The 21,370-nt window shown below is 47.2% G+C and overlaps 1 protein-coding gene across 3 annotated transcripts in view; it reads right to left on the bottom strand.

Moving 5' to 3' along the window:
- Positions 1 to 20,914, bottom strand: part of E2f7 (E2F transcription factor 7) — a 42,157-nt gene extending 21,243 nt beyond the window's left edge. The window contains 6 exon segments of one of the 3 annotated variants that reach the window (NM_001108092.2): positions 188 to 346; positions 1,716 to 2,006; positions 6,122 to 6,290; positions 12,770 to 13,048; positions 19,976 to 20,068; positions 20,709 to 20,914. In NM_001108092.2, coding sequence (NP_001101562.2) covers positions 188 to 346; positions 1,716 to 2,006; positions 6,122 to 6,290; positions 12,770 to 13,048; positions 19,976 to 20,068 — 991 coding nt within the window. In that variant the 5' untranslated portion in view covers positions 20,709 to 20,914. 3 annotated transcript variants of the gene reach the window in all.
- Between the last annotated feature and the right edge of the window lie 456 nt (positions 20,915 to 21,370).

Below are 21,370 nucleotides of genomic sequence, written 5' to 3'. Positions count from 1 at the left end.
GCTGGGTTGTATTATATGATTGACCTCTAAAAGCACAGAAGGCTTTTATGAGCACAAGGAATACATTTCTCCAATACCAGCACCATCAATAAAAACCCTCTCTGTACACATTTATCTCAGAGGCGGGAAACAGCATCCGCAGTCTTCTCTCTTTGTTCTGATACGTGGATTAGGTGAAAGCTCTTACTTTTGAATTTACTGTGGTCCGGGGTATCTTGGCTTTCTTCTATGAGGATTTTGGCAGCTACATCCAGGGTAACAATCTTGGTTTTAGAGACGAGGAACAGCATGACAAACTTCTGGCTCATAATTCTTAGAGATTTATCTTTTCGACTGTTTGCAGATGCTAAAAAGGGGGAAAATATCACCGCAACATGAATTACCACAAGAAAGACTTTGCTACTAGTTTTCCAGAGCCACCTCGCCCTGCCAGCACATGCAAGGATCATCCAGGAATAGGCAGAAGCCTACTGGATGCACATCACAGAAATAAGCCCATAAAGAAATCGGAAGGATTTTCCTGCCTCTTGTAAAACGACTATGGAAGGCGCAGACTCCAAGATGGGGATTTTCTACTGCTTGTAACACTTCATACTTACATCACATGAGAGAAGCCTTAATGCAGACAGATGAAAGGAGAGGGCTAGGGCTCAGTTGTTCTTTCAAAAGAACTCCATTTGTGTGTATGGTTGATGCACTCACATGTGGAGGCCGGGGTCGACCTGTCGTATTTCAATTGCTTATCCGTCTTACTTTTTGAGACAGAGTCTCACAGAACCTGGAGCTCGCTGATACAGCTAGACCGGCAAGTCAGAGCCCCAGGGGTCCTCTTATCTACCTCTCCAGTGCTACAATCACAGATGGGCTCACACCATTGTGTGCTACTTTATTTGGGTACTGGGGACCTGGATTCAGGCCCTCGGCTATCTCCCTAGCCCAAGAACCTCATTTGTCTCTGTCATCACAGTGTCTAGAATGTACCCTGACACAGTAGGTGTCTGCCTTTACACAGAGAGGAAACTGAGTATCAGCGTGTCTCTGTGGACGGCAGGTAGAGAATCCTGGTAGACGAGTGCCTCCTCTGGCTATATGGCTAAGTACTTCCTCATGGAGTAGGGCTAAAAGTCATGAAGCTCGAGAGCTAAAGAAAACCATTCTATTCTTCCTTCAGTGTCGAATACTGCAAGGCAGGGTGTCAGTGAGGCCTGGCATGTGCCATCCTCACAATGGGGAGGATGGGAGGCCGATGGGCACCAATGTTTATAACAAGAAGAAAAGACATGTTAAGTTGGGGTAAAGGAAGACAAAGGAAGATATATAGATATTTAAAAAAAAAAAGCAAAACAAAACAAATGGTACCAAAGGCAAGCAGGGGTTGTCTGTCTTTCTTAATGGCTTCAGCTACTGAGACTGTTTCCCTTGGTAATTTACTCTAACAAGTAATTGAATAATATCTTTGAGAACATAATGTCTTTAGTGTGAAGTCTCAAAAGCAAGCGGTATATTTAGGGCTCACACATTCTAACCAGGAGAGAGGTCACATGTGAGGTGGAGAGGGCAGCCCGGCTGGGAGCCCTCTGATGTCATTTAGTAGACAGAATGAGAGAGTGCATCCCCGAGGGCTGTCACACTGACACCTCACGTCTTAGCCGTCAATTTCTTTAGAGGAGACCGTCCTCCCTTGGCCATTATTCACGAGTTTATAACAGACTCACAAGAGGGGTAGTCGGATTCAGAAAAATCGAGTAGGTGTTGATCTCGGGGATCTGGAGACCCATCTTTCCTGCGTTCTCCAAACCTATACTCCATCAGGTCCAGCTCCTTCTGCTGGAGGCAGGCCATCTGCTCCTCGTATTTCTGTTCCTCTCCCAGTCTCTGTAGGGTCCGCAGGGTTTTGGGAAGGCTGTGCCGACCATGCCAACCATACTGATTCTTAGCTACCCGGCTGACCAGATGCAGAGACTCCAGCACATTTACGATGTCATAGATGCGTCTCCTTTCCACACCTGTTTGCACAGAAGAAGCCAAAGACATCACGCAAATGAGCATTTCTGAGTACCAACTCCTGAAGGGCCTGGCACGTGTCTGACGTCCAAGTTAATGTGTAGCAGCTGTGGAGAATCCCTGAGTCCTTCTGAGGAAGATTCAAACAGACCTTGCTTGTTCTTCCTGGGAACCAACCTTCTAACATGTCTAAGGTAGCGTACCCTTGAGACGGCCACCTGTGTGACAGCGACAGCATAGCACGGTTAAGCAAACAGCACGTGCCAGTGTGGCTAACAGCGTGCCTACTGGACTCAACAGCTGGCCGGTTGGGACCGAATTCCTAACTTGCAGACTTATATTAGTTTCTAGTCTCTCACGGTGACAAGATACTTGACAAATGCGAGGTGAGGAAGGTTTGCTCTGACTCATAGTCTGAGGAGACAGTCCATCACGGTGAATAGTCATGGTGTTGGGACAGGAAGTGGCTACTACAGTTATAGTCAGGAAGCAGAGGAGACAAGACTGTTGTTCAGTTTGTCCTGACTTCTCATTTCAGTCAGTTGGGAATCCTTGGATCATGCTGCCACATACTGGGTGGGTCTTCCCTGCTCGGTTCACCCTTTCTGGGGACACCCTCATAGGCTCACCCACGACGTGTTCCTGTAATGATCCTAAATCCTGTCACACAGACAGCAACGCTAACCATAAAGTCGACCGTGCCGATAATCTCCTCACTGGACAGTCCTGGCCTCTCTTGGGAGTTTGAATGATGCAAGAAATAATTAATATACAAACCCTGACTGGTCTGCTAAGGAAAATGGATGATAAATACTGCCTTCCATTTTGGACTGGAAACCCCAGACTCAAGGGTTTGGGGTCCCTTCTCATGTGGCTGGAGGAACACGGGCTGTCTATATGCCATGGTTTGCAGTAACTCCCCTTCTTTTCACTCACCATCTGCTAACCTCAGGCCAACAGCAGTGACGCCAAAGCTCAGTGCAGGCCACTGGGAAACTCACCTCCTTCCCTGCACTCCCCCAAGTTGGAATATTCTTCTGATTACTGAAAATATATATGCTAGTTAAGTATGGAAGGCTCTAGAATCAGACTCCCCGGACACGAATCCTCAATCTGTCCTTTCGAAGTGTCCCGCCCTGGGACGTTATTTAACCTTTCTACAGTACAGTACGTTTTACAGTACTGTAAAACGATTGCTGGCCATTACTCTAAAGGGTCCTCAACAGATGTTAACTGCATCTCCACATAACACGATTTGGAGCTGCCTAAAACCCCCGCCGCTGGCAGAGGCAGAGTCTAGCCACCTCTGGTGTGTGACTCACAGTGTGGTGTGACAGGCCCCAGGCCTGCGGTTCCCTTTGCTCTCATCTAGGTATCCACATTAAAGCCTCCGGGAGCTTTGTAGAAAACCCAACTGTTTATAAGGAGGCGCCGTCTCTGTTCCCAGAAATGGTCCCAGAGAAGGTAGTTTTGGGTTCTTCAAAGATATAATGGGAGAAAGACACCAAAGAATGAAGGATCCTCTGGGACGAGGAGGGGCTTTACCACACACACACACACACATGAAGGCATTTCACGGTCGGTCAGAACATTTCCACTCATGATCCTGACCGGCTTGCCCCTCACCCCAGGCTCAGTGCCAGCTGCCCTGCTGGAAGGTTCTGGCAGGAGCCTCTGTGCAGAGCTATCTGGTTCTTCTCTCCAGTCTGTGCTCACACAGCAACACCTCCTTCCCACAAACCTGACCACTAGAAATGCCAAGTGAATGCACTGAGACTCCCTGGGGGTGGCCATAGGCCTGGCTGTTTTGTATTTTTGTGCTTGATAAATCAGCTGTTATTCTCCACCTAACGGTTGGGAGTCCCAGGAAGGGAAAAGGAAGGTTCTGCCTGCTTTGAGAATAAGAACTTGTAAATGGGCACTTGGTAGGTCGTTTTGGTAAACGCCGAATGTGGCAGCCTCTTGACAGCTTAATCGGTCATCATCCCAATCATGCCTAAGTTTCATGGTTTATGGGGCTGTGCACATAAAGTTCCACTCGCAGGTCTCAGGACCTACAGGACTACTCTGGGCTTTCTTAGGGCATTCTGCCTCCTTCCCTCTTTTGTTCTGAGGTGGTCTAATTAATTCTACTTATGGTCCTAGTTGTACATATAAGGACTTACTGATGACTACTATGCTTTCTTTAGTCTATTTCCCTGAGAACCAATGGAGACCACCACTCAGCTCAGTGTAAGAAGCGAAGGCTGTTCTGTTTCCTGTTTACTAACTTCCTTTCCAAGTCTTTAAGTGCTCGGTCATTAACACCAGAGTCAAGGCCGTATCGCAGCAGATCCTGGACATGGCAGTTTCAAATCCTGCACAACTTTGGGTAAATGGAGGTCTTGCAAGTCCAGGAGGGAGCAAAGGGTTCAGACTCAAGGCCAAGAGATGGTCACTGAGGAAAATAGTTCCTAGGGAGCGACACTAGTTTTCAGTCTCATATGACAAGAGCTGGTGGTTTGTTTTACTTAGCACGTCTGTGTCGCCATGGGACATCAGGAAGCTGTTGTGCGAATCTCTGGGGTTTGGTTCCAGGAGGTATAACATGGTGGGATTTACGGGTTGGGTGAAAGAGTCTCCTCTTTTACCCTCTCTGGGACTCTAAATTCCCCTTCAAATACCTCATCTTTGTGTCCTACAACACCGATAACCAGCGTAAAACTTCCAGGGGAAACTGAGTATATGGCCAGGATGCGGGGGGCCAGGGGAAACTTTATGAACCCTGATGAGGACACTGGATGATCTGGTGGTTAACCCTCATTTTCTGCAGGATTTCTTTCCAAGACTCCTGCTGGGACTGAGTTACACTTGTTATTATTAGCCCAACTTTGCGACCTCTCTCCAAGTTTATGTTACAGACGAGAAAAGGTTGCAAAGTTCAGAACCAGGCCTGTCTGCCCACCTAGCCTCCAGTCTTCCCCTCAGAACCTATCGTCTCTCCGTGGTCTCCGTTTCTAACAGAATCTTCTCAGTTATCAGCTCAAATGACTCCCACTGACAGCCTGCTACTATAACACGTTTCTCTGGGGTACAGAAGACAGAGAGCTATGAAACACAAATAACTGGTCATTCATTTAGCTTCTCCCCTAAATGTTTTCCCATAGGTAAAACTTCCGTGCTTTTTTTAAGTGGATCCCCCGCTAAACCTCCATTTAGCAGGATTTCTATTTAACGAGTGTTAAGTCAATCATCCTGAAACCAAATGCAGTCCCTGTCCACTAGGGGTCTCCCTTCCAAAGCAACTGTGTACGTGTTTACAGTTGTGCCAGGCAGCACACTTTACACACGTGCACATCTGCCCTCGTCTTTGTTAGGAAGCTTAGCTCTTGGAGTTACGTCCAGCTGTGTTCAAGCATCATGTTCTTGCTCCCCGTTCTTTGTTTTACATGGGAAACAATTAGTACTAGTTCCAAACTCTTTGAAGCACTGTTAAAGAGCAAGATACCTGTGGTTTTCTTTCTGAGACGAAGTCTCACTGTGTACCCTAGGCTGGCTCCAATCTTATAGTCCTACCTCTGTCACAAGAGTCCTGGGATTACAGGTATAAACCATCTTACCCAGCTTTTATTTATTTATTTATTTTTCTTTTTCTCGGAGCTGGGGACCAAACCCAGGGCCTTGCGCTCTCTACCACTGAGCTAAATCCCCAACCCCTTTACCCAGCTTTTATTTTTAGATCCTGAAATAAGAACTTAGGATGAGACTAATCGGCTGTGTAAGTGTAAAAATATTACCTTTTACCTTTAAACACATTTTCACCATGTATGAGTTAGTGGTTACACCCGCTTGATACATGCTAAGCAAATTCTCTACCACTAAGTCATCATTTCAATCACCACATTTTTAAGGTTAAAAGCTCAGGAGTTTCTGCTTGGTTCCTGAGGTCTAGGTTTCTTTGGATTCTAAGCGCCTTTGGTGGTGATAGACAGCTCTGCCCTCACCCCCGTGCTCACCCTCTTGCAGGGCCCCTCTGTTAATAAAGGAGGATACTTGATGCCTCTGGCCCGCCCAAGGTAACCAACCATCTTCCTACTGTCATAGACGGCAGGTCTCTAGGAAACCAGGTAATACATACCAAGGCTGACGGCGACCTCATCCAGGGAGATGGTGGTTTTCTCCGTGGACAAGGGGTAGCTTGGATAGCGAGCTAGAAACTTCTGGCACAGCAGCCCCAAGCTCTTCTGTTTCCTGCTTGGCCTTCGCTTCTCGTAGTCATCCACAGCACTGTCGCCAACCACATCAAGCTACCGAGGGCAGACAGAAGGGAGGAGGTGTCATGGTCATCACTTAACTGATGCTGGCAAGCCATCGGCAAAGTGACCCACACCGTTCACGATTCCAGTGAAAACAACTTCTAGTCTATTTTTCTTTTTTTAAAAAAAGACTTATTTATTTATTATATATAAGTACACTGTAGCTGTCTTCAGACACACCAGAAGAGGGCATCAGATCTCTTTACAGATGGTTGTGAGCCACCATGTGGTTGCTGGGAATTGAACTCAGGACCTCTGGAAGAGCAGTCAGTGCTCTTAACCGCTGAGCCATCTCTCCAGCCCTATTCCAATTTTCTTAATGTTTTTCCTGTTACTTTCTCTGAACTAAGCTGTTTCTCATTTATAACAAGAGGCCAAGACTCCTGGTTAGAAGTTTAAAACAGGACCGCCGCCGCCGCCGCCGCCCTGGTCAGGCGGCTCCCCGCTTGCCTCTCATTCGGGAGACCTGACAGCAGAAGCAGCAGCAGCTGGAGCCTGCTGAGGAGATGGGATCTCAGCCTTCATCCGGGACCCAGTGCAGCAGGGAGCTGCTCTCCAGGACTCTGGGTGACCGTTACTGACAAAGCACGAGATAGAGAGACCCGGAAAACTGTCAGATAGCTCAAAATGGACCAAATCTTGATGAAGCTCCATAAGGGCCAGTGAGTCAGAGTCTTCTGTTGTTGAGACGACTCAGGTAGCATTCCTGTCTCTACTCACCTTTAAACAGGTCTCCGATGAAAATAAAAGGCTCTCAATAAACACACCCAAAGAGAAAGGTGATCTGATTCTCTCAACTGATTCAGAAAAAAGCGCTTGATAGATTTCACGCTGCACAATCCTGAGAATGCAGAAGCTGAGAAACCGTGGGAGCATCCCCTTAAAACCGGGAAAGCAACAGGGATACCCAGTTATTGGCCCTTTTCTGGTTAATGTGGGAAATCCTAGTGAATACATTGGGATGTAAGACCGAGGCAAAGGGCTGGAAAGCACAAACAAACCCTCTTCATCCTGAAAAAATATATGATCGTTCACTCAAAAAAAAAATCTGAAAAATTAGAGGAATTAGCAGGACGGCTGAGTAGGAGAAGACATGTTTAAACCCAAATGTACACCTTTAATCCCAGTACTCAGGAGGCAGAGGCAGGCGGATCTCTATGAGTTCGAGGCCAGCCTGGTCTACAGAGGGAGTTTCAGGACAGCCAAGGGTACACAGAGAAACCTTGTTTTGAAAAACCAAAAAACCCAAAAAAATCCCAAACCAAACCAAAAACAAACAATACCAACCAACCAGTCAACCAAAAACCCAAACTGTACAGCAAGAGAAAATTAAGTTCAAAAGATGCTATTTATAAGGGTTTCAGGAGTAAATCTAAAAAAGTTTCAAGATCTTAGAGCAGTGGTTCTTAACCTGTGCGTCGCTACCCCCTTAGCGAGCGTCTATCTCCAAAAATACTTGTATTACTGTTCACAACAGCAGCAAAATTACAGATATGAAGTACCAATGGAATAATGTTATGTTTGGGGTGGAGATGGTCAGCAAAAACACAAGAAAATATATTAAAGGGCTGCAGCTCCAGGAAGGCCGAGAACCATTGTTTTCGAGAGCAGTAGGACTGTGACCACTTTCACGGACAGGAGGCTCGGCACCATGGAGAGGGTAATGGCTCTCCAATCCCTTCAGTCAGATGAATCCTATTAAAATCTAGAGCCAGGCATGGCGGCCTGCGCCTTTAGCCCTAGTACTCAGGAGGCAGAGGCAGGCAGACCTCAGTGAGTTCGAGGCCAGCCTGGTCTACAGAGAATTCTGGGAGGGCCAGGTCTAAGCAGTGAGACAAAGGGAAACAACCGATTGATCGGGAGCGTATATGGAAGAAGAGCAGGGAACACTTTACACACTTTAAGAATTTGGTGGGATTGGGGATTTAGCTCAGTGGTAGAGCGCTTGCCTAGGAAGCGCAAGGCCCTGGGTTCGGTCCCCAGCTCCGGAAAAAAAAAAAAAAGAATTTGGTGAAGGTTGTGCTGTGCCTGCTGGCGAAGCTTGCTGCAAAGTGGGGCTGGCCTTGAAGAGACAAATGGGCCAGAAGAGAGGAGAAGGCTCTTGAAACAGAAACACACACATGCAGAACATATGGTAGATGTCTCCAACGGAAGGAGAGGGAGCTCCTGGAAAATGTACAGACCACTAAACATACAGGGACAAGCAGCTGTGTTCCTGACACACGAAAGCAATTCCAAATGGACTCAAGATGCATAGAAAGCAAATTACAATAAAGAATATGTAACTCCAGGCTAGAGAAACATCATCCTTTACTTGTTTTCTCATGTGTGTGTGCATTGCTCACAGAGGCCAGAAGAGGTCGCTGTATCCCTCTGAAAAGGAGTTATAAAGGGTTGTGAGTCATCTCCGGGATGCTGGAAACTGAACCCATGTCTTCTGCAGGAACAAGTGCTTTTAACTGCTGAACTATCTCTCCAACCCCTAAAAGACCATCCTTAAAAGAGGTTTTGGGCTCAGCGGTTAATAGCACTGGCTAATTTTGCAGAAGCCCCAGAATTGGTTCCCAGAATCCATGCAGTGGCCCTGAACTGTGTGTAACTTCAGTTCTAGGGGATACGAGGCCCTCTTCTGCTCTACATGAGCAGCTGCACACACATGGTACATAAACAGAGAAGCAGGTACACATATGTGTGAATTTAAAAAATAAACTAGGATGGGAAAAAAGTTCTTAAAGAAAGAGGAAAAGCCCTAATATAAAACCATGTTAAATTTAAGAGCTTTGTGAGCTGAGAAACAGGAAAAAAAAGTCAAACAAACCCAAATGAACCAATATATATGTATCATATATAACACAAGTAACTAAATGATAGTTTAGTGTCAAGAATATAAACCGTCTCCTAGAAATCACTATGAGAAGGAAAACAACCCAACACAAATTGACACACACAAACGGGCATCACACAGAGGAGGGGGGAAAAGTCCACGGTGGCCAGCAGTCACGTGGACCGTCTGATCTTATGAGCAAGGGTCAAGAGAAAACCAGTGGATGTCACAGAGGGACACCCAGAAACTTGGCAGATCAGTAAGTGATGGCAGCAGAGGAGACGTGGGTCAATCAGTGTTTCATACGCCTAGTGGAGACAGGCAGGTGTCGGGGCAGCAGTGTGACACCAAACACCCAATGACTGTACACACGGTCAATGGCAGCCTTTCTACTAACGGGGGAATACAGTAATCCTCAAACTCTGTGCTCACAGGATCACACTGTGTTCCCCAAACCACTGAGGACCTCACAGAGCTTTCTGTTCATGTGAGTATTCTGATTTTGTTGTTGTTGAGAAAGGTGTGTGTGTGCGTGTATAGCCTGGCTTTCCTGCAACTCACTCTGTAGACCAGGCTGGCCTTGAACTCACAAAGATCCCCCTGCCTCTGCCTCCCAAGTGCTGGGATTTAAGGTGGCAGCTGGAGTGAGTCTTATCAATTGATATTTAATATAGTAGAAAATGAATGGAGACACTTAGGCTGCTGAGAAAAGGTCAGGTTCACAGTCTGTTTCCCATGTCTTTAGTGTTGGCTAAATCACAGGAAACAACTCCATGCTTACTTTTGTACTTCTCAAACTTCAACGTACAAGAGCAAGGGTTTAACAAACATCTTAGTGTTACTGAGAAAGTAACTTGGGGGCTAGAGAGATAACTCAGTGGTTAAGAGCACTTGCAGTGGACCTGGGTTCAGTTCCCAGTACCTACACGGAGCAGGCCATACCGGCCTGTAACTCTAATTTCAAGGGATCTGATGCCCCCTTTTGGCCCCTATGGGCACTGCACAGATGCAATCTACATGCAGACAAGCAGATATACACACATAAAAAAGTCCTGCGAAAGATCCTTTGGGTATGAAGAACTTCCCAAATACTATTTTTAGAACCAGTTCTCTAAGAAATGTTAGTTCTTTACACTAGGAAATATGAGCAAACCATATATTTGTATCAGTCCCAAACTGCGAACCACCTTAATGGCCTCAGACAGAAGGGACAGGTATCAGTGCTCACGTGGTCAATCACTGTGGCAATGAAAGGACAGAATCATAAATGATTCTTGGAAATCGGCTGACTGAAAATGCAAACCCTGCAAGGGTTAGTAGCACTTGGGAGGCAGACACAGGCGGAGCTCTGTGAGTTCGAGGCCAGCCTGCTCTATAGAGTGAGTTCCAGGACAGCCAGAGCTACACAGTAAGACCCTGTCCTAAAACAAAACAAAACAAAACAAAACAAAACAAAACAAAACAAAACAAAACAAAAACCAAACAGAGGGGAAAAAAAACCCAAACAAGAAAACTAAAAGCAAACCCGAGATAGCCACGAGTTATAGTTAATAGTTTCAATTTTACAAACCTTTAAACCCCAACAGAATAGCCCAAGTAAGTCTGCAAGAACCCATGCATATGTAGCAGAGATGGCCCTAAGCCACAATCCCTTGTGATCTGAGCTCAGTCTCTGAAGCTGGGCTTCCTGTGATTGTCAAAATACATAAATCCAGAGAGGAGGCCAAGCCAGGAACAGACCGGACACGAGGAGGAATTGTGACCATTTTTGGCATTAAGCATAAAGGAATTGCTCTGAATTCTGCATAAGTGTATCTAGCTACCCAGAAGAATCCTCTGTGGTGGTATGTGTGGTAGATTAAACTTGCTTTGCTCTATTAGCTTCAAGTTTGTAATCTGAGACATCTCTTTTTCTTTCCCAATTTCTGTGTTTCTGGGTAATTTTACAGCTTAAAAAAGAATCCAGCAAGAAATGGGGAAAAATAGCTGAGAGTCATTTTTCTTGGGAGGGAGGTCTCAGAAAAAGTTTGGTGGGAATGGAAATGACTGATGGTTAAGTCTTTCAAAAACTGTATGAATATGCTGTTTCCTGAGCAGCCCCGCTTCTTCACGGGGAATGTGATTTAAAGATGGCCTAAGAGCCTGTACGATGATGGCTGGGCTTATGGCTTGGGGGCAGAGGTCTTGCCTGCTAAGGAGAAAGCCCTATGTTAATCATTAGGCTATGGAGGTTCCAATGAGAACAGCCCTCACAGGATCACACATTTGAATGCTTGGTTATCAAGGACTGCACTGCTTGAAAAGGATTAGGAAATGCGGCCTTGTTGGAGGGAGTGTCTCTGGGGTTAGGCTTTAAGGTTTCAAAAGCCCACACCAGGTCCAGTGCCCCCCTCTTGTCTAGGTGGGGATATTCCTCTCAAGTTACTTCTCCAGTACCACATGTGCCTCTGTCCTCCTCATGACAATGGACTAAACCTCTGGAACGGTAAGCAAGTCCCAATTAAATGCTTTCTTTTATAAGAGAGAAATAAACTAAAAGGTCTCACCTTAAAGGTAAGACTTCATCACCCTCACACTCCCTGCATATTACAGTATAGGAGAGGGTCACGGTAGCTCAATGACAGCCAAAAAAAGGTCATTTATGATTTCGATTCACAGCCACAGACCAGTGATTATGACAGCAGAGTGCACATGCCCCTGTGCACGTACGCACACACTCCCACATACCCACAGCTAACCATTCAACCAACAAAATAATAGTGCTTTAAAAAACAAAACAAAACAAAACCCTAAGCAGAGAGACAAGGTCAAAATTTCTGACCCACAGTCAAAATTTTTGACCCGGAACTGTTCCTGTCTAAAACAACTGCAGGGACAAAAATGGAGAAGAGACTGCAGAAAAAGATGTCCAGTGACCGGTCCAACTTGGGATCCATCTCACAGGGAGCAGGGTACCAAGGCCTGACACTGTTACTGATGCTAGGATGTATGGTGTGCTTACAGACAGGAGCCTGGCATGGCTGTCCTCTGAGAGGCCCGACCAGCAGCTGACTGAGACAGAGGCAGATACTTACACCCAACCTTTGGGCTGAAGTCTGGGACCCCTAAGGTTGAATTAGGGGATGGATTGAAGAAGCTGAAGGAGAGGGTGACCCCGTAGGAAGACCAGCACCCAGACCCCAGGGAGTTTCCAGAGACTGAGCCACCAACTAGAAGCATACACGGGCTGGTCAGGCCCTAGTGGGAGAAGGTGCACTTGAGGGCCCAGGGAAGGGGGAGGTCTGGTGGTGGTGGGAGCACCCTCTCGGAGGCAAGAGAGAAGAGGAATGGGATAAGGAACTGTGGGAGTGGGGACCAAAAGGGGGCAACGACTGGAATGTAAATAAGTAACTTAAGCTAAAAAAAATAAATAATCCAAATTTCTCTACTGGATCAAATTACTACGAGTTATTTTTAAGATTTGGTCTGGTTAAGGGAGACAAACAATTGATTAGGAAAAGTAAGAATCGGAGGGAGCAAAAATTCAGCCTTTAACAAGTGACGCCAGGTTTAATGGACGCTGTCTGACCAGACAGGTGCCCTGTGACTTTTAAATGGTTATGGAAGTCTGTGAAGATTTACAAAGCCCCTGAGCACAGCTCATTACCTGCAGGGAGTTCACAAATGCATCCCCCTTATTCTCAATGGGTCTGAACAGCTCCTTTTTCTTCTCCCGGTCCCTTATGTCTGGGCTGGCCGCACTGATGAGCATCTTCAGGTTGGCCGTGGGTGTCCACGGTTCCACCTGCGGCTGCCGGTCCACCAGCTTTACCGGAGTAATGGGACTTCTTTCCGGAGTAAAGATTCTTTGCTTTGATAGATCGATGGGTTCATTTTTCATTGGCGTCTTTGGGGTCATCCTTGATCGATCGACGAATATATTTTCCTATTTAAAGCAAAGAGAACTTTTTAGCGAGGCCAAGAAAGGGCAGGTGTCTGCTAAGAGTACAGAGTATGGTCCACTTAGATGTGGGAATCCAGACAGACCACACGATCAAGGTCAGAAAGAACCAATACTGGATAAATGGAGAGAGCACTGCATTGAACCATGGCTTCAAAGAACCCCATTGTATCTGCTATTTTTTTTTTTTTTGCACATATTTTTCATGAAGTGTATCTGTCACCAACAGAGGCCTGTAATAGTTGGGAAGGAAGAAGGCCAATCGAGTCTCTTTTGCTTCACTGGGCTATATTTTTCAAAACCCTACTTACAAGTTTGCATTCACCACTGAAAAGAACAGTTATGGCTTGGCAGTTCTATGGTCAAAAGCAACTTGTAACAAGACTAGTTGAAGGGAGAGGAGCCAACAGAATACCATCGTAAGCTACCCTGAGAGCTGCCTCATGTTTTCTGAGCAGTGTTTCTCCAACCATTCACAACAAAGGACCACTGTTTTGCTGGCTTATATTGCTTTGTATTTCCGGGTCCCAGATCCTTATCTCATAGGACTAGTGTAGAATTTTCACTACACATGATTTACCATTTGAGTCTGTCCTTTAAATCAACCTATAGTCTCTACAACAAGTGAGACTTCCAGGAGGCCGTAAGCTTAGATGTTCTGAAGGCGGTATCGAACTGCTGGCACGGTTAAGTGCTCTGTGCCAAGGTTTTGCTTTTCAGCTTTTGCAGACTTGAAATAGTTTGTGTAGCATCACCTGCCCGCATACTTTGTGTATACTGCCTAAGACAATTATAAGAAAGGGTTTGAAGTGAGCCTGCAGTACCAAACCGCATGAAGAGCCTGCATTTGGATCCACCAAGGAACGGAAACAAACGTTTTCCCGCTGCTTTTCACCGTTCGAAGCTAGGAAGATTTTTCCCTTCCTTTAATGGAATTCTCTTCCTGTCAACAGTGACTCATATGATGAGAGGGGAGGAAGGTTCAACACCTCACACTTTTCCTGTACTGTAACAACCACCCTACAGCTACTGTATGCTCCAGTTCTGGCTGACCAGGGCTTCAAACAGTCCTATTCTGGACAGAGGCACAAGACCGGGAGAAACTGGTGTTTGGGTCCGAAGGCTCTGGTGGTTTAAATGACAGTAGCCCCCATGGACTCATAGGGAGTAGCATTCTTGGAAGACGTGGCCTTGTTGGAAGTTGTGTGTCAGTGGGAGTGGGCTTTGAGGTTTCAGAGCTCAGGCCAGGCCCAGTGCCTCTCCGTTCCTGCTGCCTGAGGATCCGGATGTAGAACTCAGTTACCTTTCCAGCACCATGTCTGCCTACACTCCACCGTGCTTCCTGCCATGATAATGGACTAAACATCTGAACTGTAAGCCAGCCCCAATGAAATGCTTTCTTTTGTAAGAGTTGCTGTGGTCATGGTGTCTCTTCACAGAAATAAAAACCCTCAGACACTGGCCAACCACTCTTGCTCACTGGGTCAGCAGACGCTGCCAATTAGCTAAGGCAACACTCTTTTGTGCTATAAAGTACCGGGAAGGAGTGGTGGAGGTGACAGGGCCTCACATTCTAGCAGGAGCAGGCGACCAACAGTCCTGCTAACTTGCTCAGTTCTGCTAACAAGTCCCTGCGAGTGAGCCATTCTGATGGTGCCCACAAGGGAACCCTCAAGGGAAATGATGGAGTGTTTAATACATGTCATGCCCTGTTTCCTGGCCTTGTATCAATTCCTAATCTAATCCTCCGACTCAGGTACTATTGTTTATTTTCAGGTTATGGATGAAGTTACATAATCTCAGGAATAGAGGTTAGATACATTGCTCGAACTTGTACACAGCAGCCCGTGTGGAAATCTGAGTAAGTGAGAGGTATCCGAGACCAGTTTCTAAAAATGGTCTCCAAATCGCCAAATGAGCTCGTTCTGGGTGCAGATTAGAAGGAAATTATCTGTTTTTAAGTTCCGGAAAAGTTGCCCAGTAGTGCCTGGAGACACAACATGGGGGAGTGGTTATGTATATAGGATCTCAGTCCAGTGGGCAAGTTTTCTCCTGCTTCCTTTATTTCAGTGAAATGTATTCAATTGAAAAGCAACACTCATCAGAAGACCAACCTCGCGGGTTCAGACTAGCTCGCTAGTGCACAGTGAACTCCCAAGAAAACTTAGCTATCCTCTTTCCCTTTCCCGTTCTCTCCATTTGCCCTGGCGCTCGGCCCCAGTGTAATCCAGCACTCGGCATTTCTCCTCGGCTTCCTGACGCAGGTCTTGACTCAGCAATGAGTCCATGCACCAGGCCAGTTCCACAGGTCATGTTTCGTATGATGACTTGCCTATTCCAGGTGTCGACTGAACTCTATGTCTTGCCAAAAGGTTCCCTCAAGGCACGGGGTGTGTCCCGGGCTTATGAGTAGACAGCTTTACTCTCCCTCCCTTCCCTTCTATTTCCAGGGTACATGTCCACACAGGAATGAGGTCTTGAGTTTCTCTGCAGGGACAGAGCAATTCAGATGAATAATTTCTTCAGACGCAGATGCATTTTTCATATAGTTTATGTGAGAAAGTACGAGTGAGGTTGGGTAATGTGGCTGAGTTAGGCTATAGCATACCTGTCCTGGCTAGTCTTAGGTCAACTGACACAAACTAGAGTTACCTGAAAGGAGGGAACCTTGAGGAAATAACTCTGAAAGCTCTGGCTCTCAGGAATTTTCTTACTTAGTGATCGATGCGGGAGGGCTCAGCCTATTGTGGGTGCTGCCACCCCTGGGCTGGTGGTCCTGCTTTCTTATAGAAAGCCATGGGAAGCAAGCCAGTAAGCAGCACTCCTTCACGGCTTCTGCATCAGCTCCTGCCTCCAGGTTCCTGCCCTGTTTGATTTCCTGTCCTGACTTCCTTTAATGATATGAAAGTATAAGCTATAAACTCTTTTCTCCCCAGCTTTGTTTTTGGTCATGGTTTTGCTGCAGGAATAGAAAACCTAACTAAGACAACACCTCTACATCAACATTTAATAATGGCACAAGGAATTGTGTTGTGAGGCCTTAGGTGGGCAAGAAAGTGAGCTATCATCTACTCTGTGCCCCCTGTCTGTACTGCCTTCTGGACACTGTGTGGGGCAGAGCAAAATGGGATTAAAACTGACCTGGTTATTCATTCTACCTGGTTCCATGTTTCTACACACACACACACACACACACACACACACACACACACACACACACACACACACACACACCATGGGGTTCAATCTAATTACCAAGGCTTTCTAGTAAAGCTGCCTACTCATATGGTAGACTCTGTTTGCAACCAGGTCTCTTCAGGAATGACTGAGTCATTTTTCCAGCTGTTAGAAGTTATGCCAACAACACACGCCCTTGGCTGGATTGCCTTGGCTAAAGAGGACCCAAGAACCCAGGACCACACCCATTCCTGGGAGGCCAACATTGAACTCAATGACTGAGAAAAGTCCTCCCAGCAAACAAAGATTCAGTCTCCTTACTGGGGACCACTCGAAGGGGTCACCTTGAATTCCCTGGAGTGTAATCTCAGAATTCCATCCTGAAGCTTGGTCCTGCTCCTTCCCACTCTCTTCCTCCCTTGGCCAAAATCCTGGGCACTCACAAGTATCTTGCTCACGGAACTATCGTGGAAGCTGCTAGCTAGGAAGTGTATGTAACCCGCTACACCTTGGACATCACTTCAGTCAGGGAGCCCAGAGAAATGCAAGCCATGGAAGGGTCTCACAGTTCTCGGATATGAAGGAGGGAGTGAACCTGGGTTTATCTGGCACAAAGCCACTGTGAGCATCAGCTCAGACAATAAAGTGAAAGGCTGCCATCTATGACATGCTATGCAAGTGCCTATCATGCAGGCGCTCATCATTATTGGTAAGTCCTGGCATGATGGGCATGGGGAGTTATGCTGCACACTGCCACAGAGAAGGCTTGGAAGCTAAAAGAACTTGGTTTTCAACCTGTTCCTGTCTCTGTATAGCTCTGACCGTGCGATCTCAAGTCACATGTGGCCACCAGCTTTGTCAAGAGCCTTGATAACAGCCGATTAACCTCTAGTTCCCTCTTCACGCACAGCTCACGCTACGTCCCATTGGCTCTCTGCCCTCCGTCACACCCCAGCTCTTCCTCTGAACATCACTTCCTCTCATCACTTCCATTCGAAGAGCCTTGCTGATGAAACCTGACCTGGTGTTCAAGGCTCACTGCGGAGCCCCCATGTTAGGAGCTGTCGGGCTAACACTTCTCCTGCCCGCCAGGGTACACTCCCTCGGAGGAGCGGTCCCCACTGCGACCTATTCCAAGAGGTTCAGCAGCCATTAGTCTCTTCTGAAGTGGTTAAGGTTGGCACTGATGCTTGGCTCTATCAAATCTAGCTTGCTGCTTCCCAGACATTACTCTTTCTTTTCTAGCTCTCTCTATTTCTGACTGTACCTTCTCCATCTCCTCCATTGGGCTCCCTTCCCTACACTTACAAGAATCCACATCCAGACCTTCAGCTCCCTTGACGCTCTCCAAACTACTTCACCCAAACTCACAGTTACGCGGCATTAAGGTCAACCTACGTGCTCACGATTCCAAGTTTGGGTCCAAGGCTGTAACTCTTCAGGAATTCTAAAGTCAGCCCATGGGCTGCACCTTACGCAGAGTCATTTGTCTAGAGAGCACACAGGTCCAAGCATATTCCAAGCTAAATTCACCTTCTGCTTTAGCTCCTCCTTAAAGACACGAATGGCCTTTAAAGAACATACTTGGAAGCCAGGCATGGCGGTATGAGCCTGTTATTCCCGCCTCGCAACTCTCCTGCCTTAGCCACCACAGTACTGAATCATAAGCCTCCGGCACAGTTCCCCCTCTCCTCACATTCCAGAGCCTTAGATGCCTTCCCCGAAAGCCCAATGAATGGATCCCTTAACAGCTCCATCCATAACACCCACTTCTCTGTCCCAAACTGTCCCTTTCCTATCTTTGGCATCCATGACTATACTGGTCAGGATGTACGCCCGAACTAAGAACAGTAAAACTGGGTGATAATGCTAAAAAACGTTTCTTTTGAAACAAGTTTCTCCATGAGCGACAAGAGATGTGTGGATTATACAGCACATGCATGTATAGATCAAGAAAGAGGTCCTCGGAAGGACGGGTGATCCAGTGATCTCTCCAGGAACCTCCCCCGCAACCCCTGAGGGATCTTAGGAAGGAATAGCTTTGCCTCATTGGCTTCTGGCCATTCTGGATTTGTCAAAGGCTCAAATCTTGTTTTTGTTGTCCGAAACGTTCTTCTCACTCAGTGTTTAGGTCGAACTTCCTTATCCAACAAGGCTTAGCCCAAATCTTGTAGCTTCCCAAAGCCTCTGCGTGATTCCTTCCTCCTTTATTCTGTGAGTATGACGTACATGGCTACTTTTTGCACCTGGGGCTCTGAAAGCCTCTAAGGTAACTAACAACAGGTTATGAGTGCACAGTCATTTTAATTCAGCATGGTGTGAAGAATGTATAACGCTAGGCACTTTACAAACACCCAATGGGTGAGAGTCTAGGCACTGGCTCTGATTTATAAAGGTAGCTGACGAACACAAATATTCGCTAAAAGACCTTAAAAATATATTTATTTGGGGTCCCATAGCTTTAGGTAAGTGGCAGAGCAGGAAATCAAACCCAGGTCTCTGTGACTGTAAGCCCCATGTTCCCACAAACCTTAGGAAACCTCTTTATCCTTCAGCAATGGGGAGAGGTCAAAGGAACCCCCAATATCCCCACGAAACACTCCGTTCTCATCTCTTGCCTCCTTTCTGTGCTAAACCCCAACTAATTTATTCTAGTTGAAAGATAGTTTAACCACTTTCCCAATCTCTTGGGTCGTCTGAATTTCTCTGCAACTCTATGAGGAAACTCGTCACTTACTGAGGCAAACAAAGACAGGGGGGCCGTCGAACCTTGAAGACAGTACTGGGTAAGTCACTGACCAGAAAGAGAAGTGGAGTACTGAAAGGAAAGATTTTATATATCACACACATTTTGGAACTTCCAAAGCCAAACCTTTGAATATGTTACCTAAGGTCGTAATAGTCTTAGGTGAGTTTTAAAACACTCTCTTTAAAACGACCATGTTTTGGTATACATGGTCCCCACTTAACAAACATAACAACTGCCAAATATTGTATAAAGACAAGCTCTTTGTCACCAGGTTCACTGTTGATGCTAACCTAACAGGAACACCTGGAATCCGGAGAGGGTCAATGCCCGAGGGAGTTGCTACTATAGACTTGGATTCAAGGTTTCTGAAACTGGTTTGCTACATCTGTTTGCTTCAGCTTGAACAATGCTCAGATTTCACAGCTAGACCTTCTCAACAGGACATCTGTTCTGCGTACCTGTGCCGATGCAGGCCAGGGTGATTTGGCTATTGCCGAGTGTAGCTCAGTACATTTTGAAGCAGGAGGGCTGTAAACTACTCAGAGTAGCTGGTGAGGGTCAGTCACCTTGACCCCTGTATAGTAGCAGGCAAGACTATAACCCTTGGGAGAAATCTCTGCTCTTGGTTCGCTGGGATGAAGATTGTGTTTCTCAGCTTTTTGAACATTACATCCGGTATTTAGAAACACAAAATTCTGCCCCAGGGAATTGACTTTTCTAATTTCTGCAAAGCATTGGCTTATTAACTACCCTCGAGAGCTCTAAGCATCACAAAGTCCTCATCACTGCATCCAGAAGGTACCTTTGACTTTAGGAGCGGGTCCCAACACTAATGACTTAAGAGGAGCTGAAACAATGGTCGTAATGGCTACGTTCCCTAAAAACTCCTCTATAATCGTCATCACAATTACGCTGTACACAGGATGAAAGCTAGGTATCCTCATCCAAAATACCTTAGAGACTATAAAGTATTTATTTGTGCTTACCTTTTGTGCGGTCTCTGCATCTTCAACGGCAAAATCTAGTCTGGTCTGCCTGGGGCTGATCAAGTCTTTTAGTGTTAAACAATTTACCTCCATCTGGAACACACAATTATATCAGAAGATGATTTTACATTTATTTCCCCCTTCAACAACACCAACAAAATGCCACTTATGAACATTAACTTCCCTTTCCCTGGAGCATTCCTGGGATTTTCCCAAGAATGCAGATACCCTCCATTCCTCATTAAAATTCACATGAACAAACACTTATAATATACTTAGAAATCACTGGAAATCTGGGAAGAAGAAAAACTGAACAAAACAGTAATCCTTTATAAAAAGCAATAGGCATAATAGTTACCAAGTAAGGAAGGTGTTAGGCAAATGTCAAGTAAGTTACAGGGTCTCCCAGGTCGGTTAATTTTGGCGCAAAGAATCGGGAGGAATTCAACTTTAAGTGGGTTTGATCTAGGGGCTAGACTGAAACCCGATCTCAAGACCAACCCATGCGGGAAGCGCACAGCCCCTCCCTAGGCATCTAAGCACACCCCAAGTGAAACTCTTCCCGGGGAACCCCCAAAATCTTGGGGGAGGGACCAGCTTCCTTCACCCAGCGCTGCAGCCAGCACAACCGCAGGGGCACTCGGACCCGGGGCCTGTGGGATGGCAGCCAGGGCGGCGGGTAACCCTTCTCCGCATTCCCGCCTCCCCATCCGGGGGCCGCACGCTTCCTTACTGCCGCAGCGCGATGGAGGCTATCTCCGGGGACGCCCGCAGCCGCACGCGTGCGCCGGCAGACCGTGTAGATCTCAGCGGCCGACTGGCGACATGGGCAGGACAGGGCAAAGTTCGCAGACCCTCCGCTCCACCCGTGGTAGCGACAGCGTTTCCTACCCGCCTAAGACAAGCTCCAGCCCGGGATCGCGGTCCCCGCTAAAACACCTCCTCTGGCGCCTTGAGACTGAATTTGAGCATTCACCAATGAGCGGCGGCCGGCGGGGCGGTGCCAACCAATGGCACGGCGGCACGGCCCGAAGCCCCGCCCCTCGCTGTCTTGGCGCTCGGCGCCGCGCCTTTCCTCCCCTTCGCCCGCCCGCCGGATTGTTGTCGCCTCGCCCCCTCCCCCTTCCGGGTACCTGGAGGCCGTGACGCGGGAGCGGTTCCCGCGGGGACGCGGGCGCGGACGCGGGAAGCCGGGGCGGGGCGGCGCGGGCCGGCGCGCTCTCCGCGGGGTGCCCTTTTGTTGTGGGGGACCGACCCGCGCCTGCCCCCCGCGCAGCAGATGGAGCCGGGGAAACGATCCGCACGCGCGGGATGCTGCGGACGCCACCCTGTCCCCAGCAACCTGCGGGAGCGGAGTTGCCTGGACCTGCCAGGGCGGCTCCCTAGCACCGGGCG

Source organism: Rattus norvegicus, chromosome 7 (genome assembly GCF_021556685.1).
Source record: "Rattus norvegicus strain SHRSP/BbbUtx chromosome 7, alternate assembly SHRSP_T2T, whole genome shotgun sequence".
In the NCBI taxonomy this organism is placed as follows: Eukaryota; Metazoa; Chordata; class Mammalia; order Rodentia; family Muridae; genus Rattus; species Rattus norvegicus.
The sequence above is the reverse complement of the archived record's forward strand: the minus strand, read 5'-3'. Positions and strand labels throughout refer to the sequence as shown.